This window comes from Periplaneta americana, chromosome 15, assembly GCF_040183065.1.
Source record: "Periplaneta americana isolate PAMFEO1 chromosome 15, P.americana_PAMFEO1_priV1, whole genome shotgun sequence".
NCBI classification, from domain to species: domain Eukaryota; kingdom Metazoa; phylum Arthropoda; class Insecta; order Blattodea; family Blattidae; genus Periplaneta; species Periplaneta americana.
The window spans coordinates 116,755,514-116,768,196 of NC_091131.1; the positions used below are offsets into that span (position 1 = coordinate 116,755,514).

A 12,683-nucleotide genomic window follows, 5' to 3' on the forward strand; every position below is an offset into this window, starting at 1 on the left:
TTGAAAAAGTAAAATACTGTACAGTGATTGCACTGATTTAACAGCCACAATGTATTAGTAATGAAATTAGCTTTTTTTTTTTTTGGATTGCTAAAGACAGAAATAGCAAGCCTATTTTAACCTTTTTTCCTCTGTTCTGAAGACTTGTGCTTGTCAGTGCAGTTGTTGATAACAAAACAGTATTTGAATAGATGCCGGGATTATCTCACATTCGTCTGATAGCTGCAGACACTAACCAGGTAATTAGCCCAACTGGGATTCGAAATCTCGTTTTGAGTACAGCCTCAGATCTCTAGCCATGCTGGTGACGAGTAGTACTACACCTTACTGACACATTCTTTCAGGAATTCACTTGGGCTTGTGATTTCCATTCAGCAAATACATGCTTTGTGCAGTGCGTGAATTGGTGTTTCCCTGTGTTTTAGAATAGTGACAATAGTAAATAGTGAAAACGCTGTTGTGAGTGCTTAAATCAGAGAATTGTGATGTTGCAGTATATGTAGATGTGTGTGTTTTTATCTGTAGAGAAATGACATTTAAGTCACAGAAATTAAAATTAATTTAGTCATTAAAAAAAGCATATGATCTTCGGTTTGGAGCATCAGAAAAAGACGTGGGGATCACATACAATCTTAATTGCTCTATAAATCTGCAAAAGTGGTTAAGTGGAGAGGGGTGATCTGTGTACTTTGCTCTGCTCTTAAAGTATGATAGGAATCAAGTAAACATGTAAATGATAGATATTTTTTATGATTCTTTCTGTTATTGGCATAAACAATAAGGAAAAGAACACTTTAAAATATCCAGGTATTCCCTCAGCCATTCGTCCTGTATCCCACAATGATGAACTGCCTGTACTTGTTTCTCATACATTTGATTCTGATCAAGAGTGCTGTGCACTATCACTATTATTATCGAAGTCATGTAAGAACCATTGATATTTCAAGATGCAGACTTTGTACTGGCTCTATTACCTTCTGAACCCACAGACTCAAAGTAAGCTGAACAATGTTGCAAGAAACTTTTTGTGCATCTCAAGACTTAGATTTTGTGCTGGATGTGTTAACTTTTATATTGTGAGAGGCTTATGGCAATGTGCATCAATGTCGGTTAGTGTAACCATTGATTAAAATTGCCATCTAACCTCTGCTTAAGCAATTTTACGATGCATCAACCTCAGCATTTGAACAGGAGGTTAACCACATTAATCTCTATCCGGCCATATTCAAGTGGTTAAAGAAGATAACCAGTAATTAGCAGGCCTAGTAAAACAAAATGGTGGCCAAATCTACAGCTGGTTATTTGGAAGACTATTAGTATTGTACTTGGATAGGGATGATGGTGAGTGTGAAGTTTTATTAGTGGAAAGAGAATTCTTAACGAGGAACTAGGTGACAGAAAATTTCAGAAGGGATTTTGTTTATCAAAATGTATCGCATCATTTCTGCTGCAACAAATGGATCATTTGGAATAACTCACAAACAGTCCTATTTCTTCCATGAATCAGCTGTTTACGATTCTATGCAACTGATATTTTCAGTATTTTAATGGGGATATCTGTTTTCCTATGTCTCAGGCTGAATGAAAAGAGATTATGGATGGATCTTAGGATATTGCATAACTTACTATGTCCTGGCTGCTGCTCAAGGACTCCAAATCATGTCACTTCTTCCTATACGACAGCCTACCTATTACTTCAGTTGCTAATAAATGATTTCACTGTCTGTCACGATGGTTACACTTGGAACATTTCACTCCTCTTTCCTAGTATAATTGAGGCTCTGGATTGTACACACTACACATATTCCTATTAATCTTATGCATCTGTTTCCTTTATGGATATTGTTGGCCTCAGTAGCGTAGTCAGTATAGTGCTGATCTTCTGTGCTTGAGATTGCGGGTTCGAGCCCAGCCCAGTCGATGGCATTTAAGTGTGTTTAAATGCGACAGTAGATTTACTGGCATGTAAAAGAACTCCTGCGGAACAAAATTCTGGCACACCGGCGACACTGATATAACTTCTGCAGTTGTGAGCGTCGTTAAATAAACCATAATTTTTTATGAATATTCCATCTTTTTTTTTATAACATATTAAGGATTTCCCATATTTAAATGTAATAATGAAATATATCAATATTTCAGATTCACATTGAGATGTAATTATTTTCACTTTTAATTTTCTGTGTTGTACGATTCTAACCTAACAGGAAATGCAACCCATAAACATTACAGCACCCAAAGGCAAACAAATGCAGTGCGAAAATATAGAATACGTTCGTTTCGATGTAGAATAGAGTAAGTGCAGTCATGCAGTTGAATGTTATCTTTGTAGAAGTATGGATGCTTTCCTTTCATCATTTTGTGGAAACATTGTACCATCACAGACTTTACCCTGTTTAATGAGACTTAAGCTAACTATGATTAAGTAACCTGTGATTATAAATGGTGCACAGAAATTACATTGTAACCATGTTTACTTTTTAACCATTATTTTCGTAACCCATGGTTACTACATTTTTAACCAGCGTTGATGCACATGGCCATTAGACTTTATAAGAATAAGTCAAAGTTTTGCTAAGATTGCAACTTAATGGTGGAATGTACCTGAAGAAAATGTTCAAGTATCTGTTTATTGCATTCATCGTATTCGTCTGTTTCTGGTACAGAAATTCTTTTTTCATTTTTTATGCAGGATGACCTTTTTTTATCATGTGGATGGTCTTACAGGTGCCCTGCAAATTCAGCACATTTCAAATAATAGCTACTTTTTTTTTTTTTTTTTTTTTTTTTTTTTTGGTAGATCGTTCAAAAGTTAACCTGAAGGCTGTATTAGTTTTTGCACAATAACGAAGAATTACATGGCATTCCTGTTGATCAAGCAACATATAAAAAACATAGGGTAATATAAAACAACTGTATAAATTATGATACACACAATTGGTGTACATATATAGATTTGTAAATGGTGGCTCTCATATCTGGTCTTCAGTGGGATTATGCCAGTATTGCTGCTTTTTGTATGAGTGGGATAGTCGTTGAACAAATATTATGCAATTAAACAGTTGCCCCTTCGACAGATCTTGGAACTAGGTGCTGAAAGTGTTGGTAATGGATCACTGGCAGACCAGAACAAAATAATAATAATGGCATTATAATATACTAACTTGGGACTGATGAAAACGTTTTAAAGGGAATAGATCAAAGTGGAGGCCTTTAGGTGCCTCTTCATAAATTTTTCTAATTAAGTGATTCTAAAATCAAAGGAGTTTTCTTAGATCCCCAGATAAGAAACCTGATGTTTGATAAGCATTTTAATGAAATCTTGAAGGGTGAGGAGAAAAGTGTATGGGAAACCTGATCAGTCATAAGGAAGTTCCTTGGATACTACGGACAATATGTTAGCATACAACAGAATGGTGTACAGTGTATCTCTCAAAATGTATTTTCCCTGTTATCACTTGGACGGTCATTTTGACTGAAAACTTTGGGACAGTAAGCAGTAAACACAGACAAAAATTCTACCATGATGCTGCTACCCTAGAAGACGTTATCAGGTTAAATGTAACGTGTCAATAATACTGCAAATTGCTGCTGGTCGATAATAAAATATAGAGAAAGACCAGAAGGCAATATCTGTAGTATGTGTGTGTGTGTGTCTATATATATATATATATATATATATATATATATATAATATATGTATATAGTTATTGTTATTATTATTATTATTATTATTATTATTATTATTATTATTACTAGTGCTTTTCTTCTGGAGAAAAAGGTGGTGTAGAATATAGAATTATAGTGGACGGGGAGATGATTACTGTCCAGTGCATGGGAATTTTGTCATTTTTACCTCCTTTTCTTCCAAGTGTAAGGTTTTCAGAGCTGAAATTCAAAGAAAAAGTATGTTAAAAACGTATTATTATTAACAAATCTCTTGGTTTCATAGCAAAACATAACAAAATGGTGCCGGAACACCATTCCACCAGCAAAAAAGCACTGATGATGATGATGATTATTATTATCATTATCATCATCATCATCATCATCTTCATCATATCTTCTTGTTCTTCATCAACATCAGTGCTTTTTTTTTTTTTTCTGGAAGTATGCAACAGTATGCAGTACAGGCACCTTTCCTCTTTGAACCTTTTAAAATTAACATTTCTGTCATAGAATGATAAAAGTAATTGTACAATCGGCAGTGAATACAAACAGCTACCTGTGTTTCCATGCAGAAGAAGCTGCTCGTAACAATATTTCCCTAACTTAGGTGCTATTATAAACAAGGCCATTAGTAGAATAGGATGGAAAGTAATTGTATTTTGTTACACTACCAAAAACGACCATAGTCGATTAAGAATGACTTCCATTGTGTACCCTAAGTGACCATAATTGTTTAGCATCATATCCAAATTGAAAGATAAGCTATACTAGAAAATTACTGGGCTGAGCGAGCTAGCTTTATGAAAGTGTGGGAGTGAACATGTAAAATCAGTATTTATCTGTATTATATAAAAAAATATCAACCATCATGAATAAATTAATTTTTCTAACAGGCAAAGAAGAAACTGCTAGAGACCATTGATGTTTATATTCGAGAACAAATTGAAGTTGCTGACCAAGCAATCTGCAATATGGTTCAGAAGAAGATTGCTAATGGAGATGTTATTCTAACATATGGCTGGTGAGCTTTCATCTTTTGTTTCTCTATTAAGTAAGCTTGTCTAAATGTGTTATATCATTATATAAACATCATTTTATCATTGTCATCATTGCCTGAAAACATTTCCACTCTGTGGATATTCTTGAAACAGAACTTCTACAAAAATTCTTTGTTTTGTATTAATATTCTCCTCTTAAGAGTGTTTCATAAACCTAATAATGTTACCCTGACATTGTAGGATTATATATATGGTATATATAAAATTTCAAAACTCCGTGGATGAAAGATAATTAAGAGATGTCATAGAGAGGCACAACGAATATTTTTATTAGACAACATGAGGATGGCATTGCGTTGTTAGTACAGTAAACTACTCGAAAGTCAGGAGAACCACACTGCACATCATTGGTTACCTACCCATGTCATTGCGCAATTACAGAATTGCTAGAACTGACCACTATGACCTGTAAACAAAGCTCAGAATGGCGAACCATTTTTTGTCGGACTCTTGGAAAGATCCTGGAAGTAGCATACATGTACTAACATACTCAAGTGATTCAACAGGAAAAAGTTCAGGCTGGTGAAGTCTGGTGATCTTGATGGGCAAACAACAGGTCTATCATGGCCAATCCATCTGTGTGGAAAGATGTACACGAACTCATGAACAAAATGCATAAAATGTGCTGGACAACCATCATGTTATAACCACATATGCATTGCCTCACTGCCAAAGGAATCTTCTCTAGACATAGCAGTGACGAAATGCCAATCTCATGTTGTCTTACAAAAATATTCGTTGTGCCCTCTTGTACCCTTTAAATTTTTTTCATGGACTTTTTAATGACATTGTTTTTTCTTGTTTGATATAGTGAAATTCCCATCAGACATGGAGATAGTATAATGCCAGTCTCCATATAATGGGAAGCTACAATGTTGAAGTGCTATTTTAAATGAAATCTAAGCCAAAATGTGGTGTTGAAATGTAGACTATCACACATGAAGGATATGTGTATGGATTCCTCTCCCTCTCCCTTCCAAAAAATACCCTTTAAAATATTATAATATGTAAGAGGGCCACTGTTCGAATCTCTCTAATTCCAACTGTACTTTCATTTTCTTTTACTTTATTTCTATTGTTGGATAAACGTTAACATTACTATTACATAGATACTATTTTATTGAATTTCACGTGCATGTAAACATACTTATCACCAATCCTGGACTATGAGTAAACACCAAATCATTACTAAATTAGTACTAAATCATTATTGCATTATTTCTTTAGTTATTTACTTATTTTTCCTGTTTCTTCTAAAGTTTTTCTCTCCAGAGACTTTTATTTGTTTCCTCTTTAATAAAGATTTGCTAATGCAACTTCAACAAGTTCATTATTACTTTATCAGGTTATGATAGTTTTTACAAATCCAGCAAATCTTGCCATATTTATTATAATCCAATTATATTTAATGTAAACTAGAGTGTATTCAAAAACACCTAAAAAATTTTTTTCTCGAAATTAAAAAAGTAAGGATTTGCAAAGTTGCATAATGGTGTTAACGTTTTGCACAAAAAAAAAATTGACCTTCTAGAAGCACTTTTAACCGAGTCACAGAGGAGTTTTTTTTACATAGGTGTGTCTGCAGGTCTTTATTTGGTGAGGACTACTATGATTTGTTATTATTGAGAAGAAAAGAAGTAATATTTTTAAGTTGCAAGAGATGGCAGGAATGCAAAATAAAACGTAGAAATATGTTACAGGCTGCATCAACCCAGAACTTACCACAGAGAGATGGCTGCTAATGAATTCCACCCACCCACCTATTTATTCTACTTTGATTTTCATTTTGCTCTCCGTGTAAAATAATCTGTCTTCTTCTTACAGGATTGAAGTTGCTTTCTTGTATCAAGTGTAGACCTGATAAAAACATCTCTCTTTTTTTTTTTTTTTTTTTTTTTTTACCATAGCTCAAGCATCGATTATTATAATATATTAAACATTATTATATACTCCATTTTTTCTTATATTGTATTATTATTTCATTCTATTTGTATTATCTGTATTTGTTTATTTAACTGTATTATTTATTTATTGGGTTTGGAAGTAAATCCCGAAAAGACAAAGTATATGATTATGTCTCGTGACCAGAATATTGTATGAAATGGAAATATAAAAATTGGAAATTTATCCTTTGAAGAGGTGGAAAAATTCAAATACCTGGGAGCAACAGTAACAAATATAAATGATACTTGGGAGGAAATTAAACACAGAATAACTATGGGAAATTCCTGTTATTATTCGGTTGAGAAGCTTTTATCATCCAGCCTGCTCTCAAAAAATCTGAAAGTTAGAATTTATAAAACAGTTATATTACCGGTTGTTCTTTATGGTTGTGAAACTTGGACTTTCACTTTGAGAGAGGAACATATGTTAAGGGTGTTTGAGAATAAGGTGCTTAGAAAAATATTTGGAGCTAAGAGGGATGAAGTTACAGGAGAATGGAGAAAGTTACACAACACAGAACTGCATGCATTGTATTCCTCACCTGACATAATTAGGAACATTAAATCCTGACGTTTGAGATGGGCAGGGCATGTAGCACATATGGGCGAATCCAGAAATGCATATAGAGTGTTAGTTGGGAGGCCAGAGGAAAAAAGACCTTTGGGGAGACCGAGACGTAGATGGGAAGATAATATTAAAATGGATTTGAGGGAGGTGGAATATGATGATAGAGACTGGATTAATCTTGCTCAGGATGGGAACCAATGGCAGGCTTATGTGAGGGCAGCATTGCAACTCAGGATTCCTTCCAGTAATTAAAGGAGCAGTCCGCGATAAAATTAAGTTGGCTTTAATCAAACACGTTTTTCAACCTAAGTAGAATGTAATTTGCCGCATGTCAATGCGAGGCATGGTTCTTGAGTTACTGACTCCGCACAAATACTTATGACGTCACAGCCACTGAACTGATGTGATTGCGTAGTAGACCGAGAACATCTCCAAGTGCAGTGCTTTGTATTAAAGAATCTTCTCGCGCCGTAGTACACATGTACAGAATTTCAAGACTTAGTTGTGATTGAGTGAAGTCATATTTTGCTTTTCATTTAATCATAAAACAGCCCATACCTACGTTGTGGTTTTATATTTTTCTTTATATGAACGATTTTGAACTACAGTAGACTAAACGGAAGAAATTATATCGTAATACAGTTTAAAATGCCGTGGTGTCTTGATTTTTCGTGTTCAGAGGGAAGAACAAAAGCACACCATGGAGAAGAGGTATCATTTCATGTATTTCCGAGCAGAGAAAAGTCACCGCAAATATTTAAAAACATGGGTGAAGAAAATCAACAGAAATGTTTTACACCATCGAAAACTGCTATTGTGAGTTCTAATCATTTCCATGAAATTGATTGTGAGGAATCGTCTCTACTAAAAAGACGTTCAATGAAAGACAACAGAATTCCTATGAAAATGAAGAAAACTGCTGTCCCTTCCTTAGTTTTGAAAGGAGAATCTCGCCAAGACAGTTCTGATACTACGCGCTCCTCTGCTTATAAATGAAAGAAGGTCGTTGAAGAAGTAATAGCAAGTTGCAGTGATGCACATATAGCTGAAAATATGGACGTGTGTGTAGTTCTCGATGAGGCTGAAAATTCGCAGGAACATAATATAAACAAAGCTGTGCAGTGTGAGATAGGGTGCGAAACGCCAAGAAATGTGTGTGGTGAATCAGATGTGGGTGAGCCAGAAACTGACTTAGATCTTTTCAAATAGAAAAAGAAACTTCAAATTCTAATTCATCAGGTTCCGAGGACGCTGCACATGAAACAGAAAGTAATATAGAAAGCCGAAAGGTATTTTTTGTATTCTGGTCAGCATTACAAATTTAGTTTCTCTTCTGTAATATTTGTCATTCCGCTGTTGGGAATGGATCGAACCTGGATCCAGCGATTATAATGCTCTGAAAAATGTTGTATGTAACCCTGCCCTTTTAAAAGACCTATAACAGACTAATCAGTTTTGTCACACCAGCAAACTTGAATCATATCATAACGGCAGATTGGTTTACACTCGTAAGAGAAAACACTTTCCATATGATGGAATGGTAAACAAGACTATGATTGCGATAATGACCATAATTACAATGTGAAAAGAGATATAACTGGCTCCAGACTCCAATACTCGAATGATGGATGGAAAAGAAAACATACATCAGGAAGGAAAACACTTGGAGGGAAGATATACAGAGAAATGTGTTGGAAGTGCCTAAACCGTATGACTCAACAACTATGGTGCAATAAAATAATATAAACCATGTACTAATTTATTGCTAACGTGAGATAAACACGTATCTGTAGTTCCTTCATTACGAATATTTCACGTCTCGCATACATTCACTCACTCAGTGAAGGCGTTGACTTAGATTATAATGGATCGAAATATTAAACCGTTTCAGTTTGAACCCTTACCAGACCAGTCGTTCTAATCACAGAATGGATTGTACACGGGATTTAAAGTGGGATAGAGTTTGGGTAAGTTGTTGTTGTTGTTATTATTATTATTATTATTATTATTATTATTATTATTATTATTATTATTATTATTATTATTGTTACAGTATATGCATGTGATAGGTCCAAAGTGAGTTACTAATAACTGACTGTAACATATGAATCTGTATTTACTCGTCCTGCACCACTGTATGTTAAATGCAGTCTTATAAAGCGATCGGTGGTTATGACGTCAGAGCTTGCAGTAAGACCTTTAATATTTCACAAACTAAAAGGCGTAGAGTGATGAGACAAACGCCGTTAATCTAAGGATTACTTAGGTAAACATCCTATAATATAATAAAAATTTAGAATTTTATCGCGGACTGCTCCTTTAAGTATTAGTTGTATTATTCTAGCCTGCCTGTCTTCACTAATAAACTGCACAATTGCACTTCATTTAATTCTTCCTGACTCTTATGTTTCAAGGTATGTTTCCCATGTCCATCACTGGGGAGTGTTTCAGTAGTGCTTTGCCGTTTATTCTGAATGACATGTGTAACAAATTTTTCGTGTTTATCCTATATGCTGAGAAAACAGGTGTTTGCATATAGGTATACTCTGACCATCCATCTCAAAACTTTAATCGTGGATAACATTCTTTTCATTTTTAAACCATTTTCCTTTCTAGGTCTGATGATTTTTACTTTTTTACTGCTGACATGTTTTACGATAAATGCAAGCCCCCCCAGTATTCTGAAAAAGTATTTTTTTCTCATATTATTTTTCAGAACCAGACTGCATTAAGTGGTTTCATTTTTCTATCATGTACTTCCTTTAACATTAACATTTGATTGCTTAGTGTTTGAAAGAAGTGTTCATTCTGTGCGCACTGCTTTTGTCCAAGAACGTTGTGAAGAGCTGGCTTCAGCATTGGCATTGCTCATAGAAAAAGCCCAACTTCATCCTTCAAAGGAGATGTGTCCACTACAGTTGGGGAAACAGTTTTCAAAATGTGCTCTTGCAGATCTGAACTCTTGTGGGAGACTTCAGTAATAACTGTTTTTTTTTTCTCTCTCTTATATATTAATTCTTTCAGACTGTTTTCACTTTCCGATCCTGGGGTATATGTTTTCTCTGTATTGCTGCCATTATTGTAATCCATAAGATCTGAGAGTAAAGATCAAGTTGTTTTGTGACCTTTGATCGGATGTTTTCCTGCAATATAATATATTATCTGACAATTTTTCCTAGTCTGACTGGCAGTGATAACAGTACTCAACTATCATCACAACATTCATCTATAACAAATTTAAATTTCGTAGGAATTCAGTGCATTCAATATCCTTCATGTATGTATTGTTATTATTATTGTTAGAAGTAAAATTCGAAGAAAATTTTATTGTAGTAGCCTAGACAAAAAATAACCCATACAAAACCAGTTGTATATAGTAAATAAATATCACTCACTAAAATCATGATTTTAGTTTGATTCTAATCTATTGAGCGAGTCAATATGCCTATTTTACATTAGAGCACAGGAATTTTTTTCTTAAAGGGGATTATTTCTGTGTTCGTCTGTGGTCTGGAACTTCAGTTTAGATTTAAGCGCTCTCCTGGTGCCACATAATCATGATCATCCTATCATATCATCGGGGTATTGTAACTCTGCCTTCCAGTTGCCCCAAACCTTAGAAATGGGTTATATGTAAGCCACTGCCAGGAGAGAAGACCAGAATGTCGAGAAGACAACCTGGTGACATTGAAGGAGAAAACAAAAATTAAAAATATAAATGCCTACAGAAATTCTCCTATTAAAAAAATTTACTTAAATTTGTCAATGTGAGCTTGCTTTTGTATTAAAAGAACCATTTTCTTTCTATGACAAAACATCTTACAATGCTTTCAATAACTCATTAATACTATTCCTTCATATTCTAGAATGTAACAACAATGAAAATATAAATTTTACAAGCGTCCTCATTAAGACAGTTTAAGTACAGGGACATAAAAATCTTAAGTGGTCAACATACAGCGATAAAGTCACTGTGCAGAGCTGAGAGGTCCCGGGTTTGATTCCCCGTGCCAGAACGAATTTTTCTCAAATTAATAGGTATTTACATGTTGACTACTAACATAAAATAATAGTCTTGATTATTCAATGAGGATGGCGAGACCTCATATATGAATATATGTATATGGCCAACGTAACATTTCTCCAATACATCATACAGTGATGATAATGACATCTGTCGACATAAACTGCTAATACTGAAAAAATGTTAAAACATAAAAGACTTAAGCCAAATTGATCATTTTACAGTATTTTGCCTTGTATTCCACCCAAACACAAGTGCGTAATATGAAATGAAAACTAATTTTTTTTAATAGCTTATCAAAAACTAAAAACTGAAAAAAAAAAAAAAAGAAAGAAAGAAAGAAAGAAAGAAAGAAAGCACTTAAGCTCCATTGACTATGCACCAAAGAATTATGAAGAAAAAAAAAAATTAATACTGTAAATACAAATTTTACTTTATACACTAATATTTAGACCTCCTCCAGCTCGGTAAAAAACGTAATTAGAGATCTTGTTTTTTACTGCTTATTATAGAGATAACAAGACTACTTTTGTATATCCTTACATTTTGAATTTCGGAAATTTTTTTTTGATATGCCGTACACATTATGGAAAGTACTGACATGTTTAAACACAAACCAGCATTATAGAAAGCTCTGGTCATCTAGTAACATATAGCACTTACGATGAATTTAACAATTATTTTCATTTTCCTGTGTCTCAAAATTTTGCATACTGACTCTTCTAGTGCTGACATTTTATACTTCATGTAATCTTGGGAACAGCTTCAGTGAGACTCGGTAATGTATATTTAAACTGTTTTGATGCAACTATCGATATTAAACAATAGATGACTTGGAAAGGAGAGTGTGATGTGAACGATCAATATGGCAACTTAAATCGAAAATGGCGGTGATGCCTGAAAGCATATTATTTTGGTCCATGGTAAAATGTTCATTATGCATGTACGCACAAGAAAGACACAAGTAACAACTGTGTCTCACTGAAGGATAATGTAATCTTGTAGTGTTATAATACTTTGGAGAGAGTTATATTTATAAATATTAAAGTATACAAATGAAAATACTAATATTATTTATTGTTTATAGTTCATCACTTCTGCAACGCATTCTCCTGGAAGCACATGACAGCGGGACCAAGTTCAGAGTTATAGTGGTTGATGGACGTCCATGGCTGGAAGGCCGGGAGATGCTTCGTTGGCTAGTGGAGAGTGGGCTGGATTGTTCCTATGTACTTGTCTCAGCTGCCAGCTTTATCATGAGAGAGGTGTGTGAAGCTAAATTCAAAAGAGGTTAATTCTGTTTCGGAACTTCATAAAATCGACGAGTTTTAACATGAAGCGTCCTATATGAAGGCTTTTGCTATAGTATTTTCTGAACTTTAGTTTATTTCCAGATTCCACAAGCCTCGTCAAGGACAATG

The 12,683-nt window shown here is 34.3% G+C and overlaps 1 protein-coding gene across 2 annotated transcripts in view; it reads left to right on the plus strand.

Moving 5' to 3' along the window:
* eIF2Bdelta (eukaryotic translation initiation factor 2B subunit delta) overlaps window positions 1-12,683 on the plus strand; it is a 70,320-nt gene that overhangs the window by 46,592 nt on the left and 11,045 nt on the right. For both annotated transcript variants that reach the window (XM_069848034.1, XM_069848033.1), the window contains 2 exons: window positions 4,563-4,690; window positions 12,350-12,527. In XM_069848034.1, the coding sequence (XP_069704135.1) occupies window positions 4,563-4,690; window positions 12,350-12,527 (306 nt within the window). The remainder of the gene's footprint in view (window positions 1-4,562; window positions 4,691-12,349; window positions 12,528-12,683) is intronic.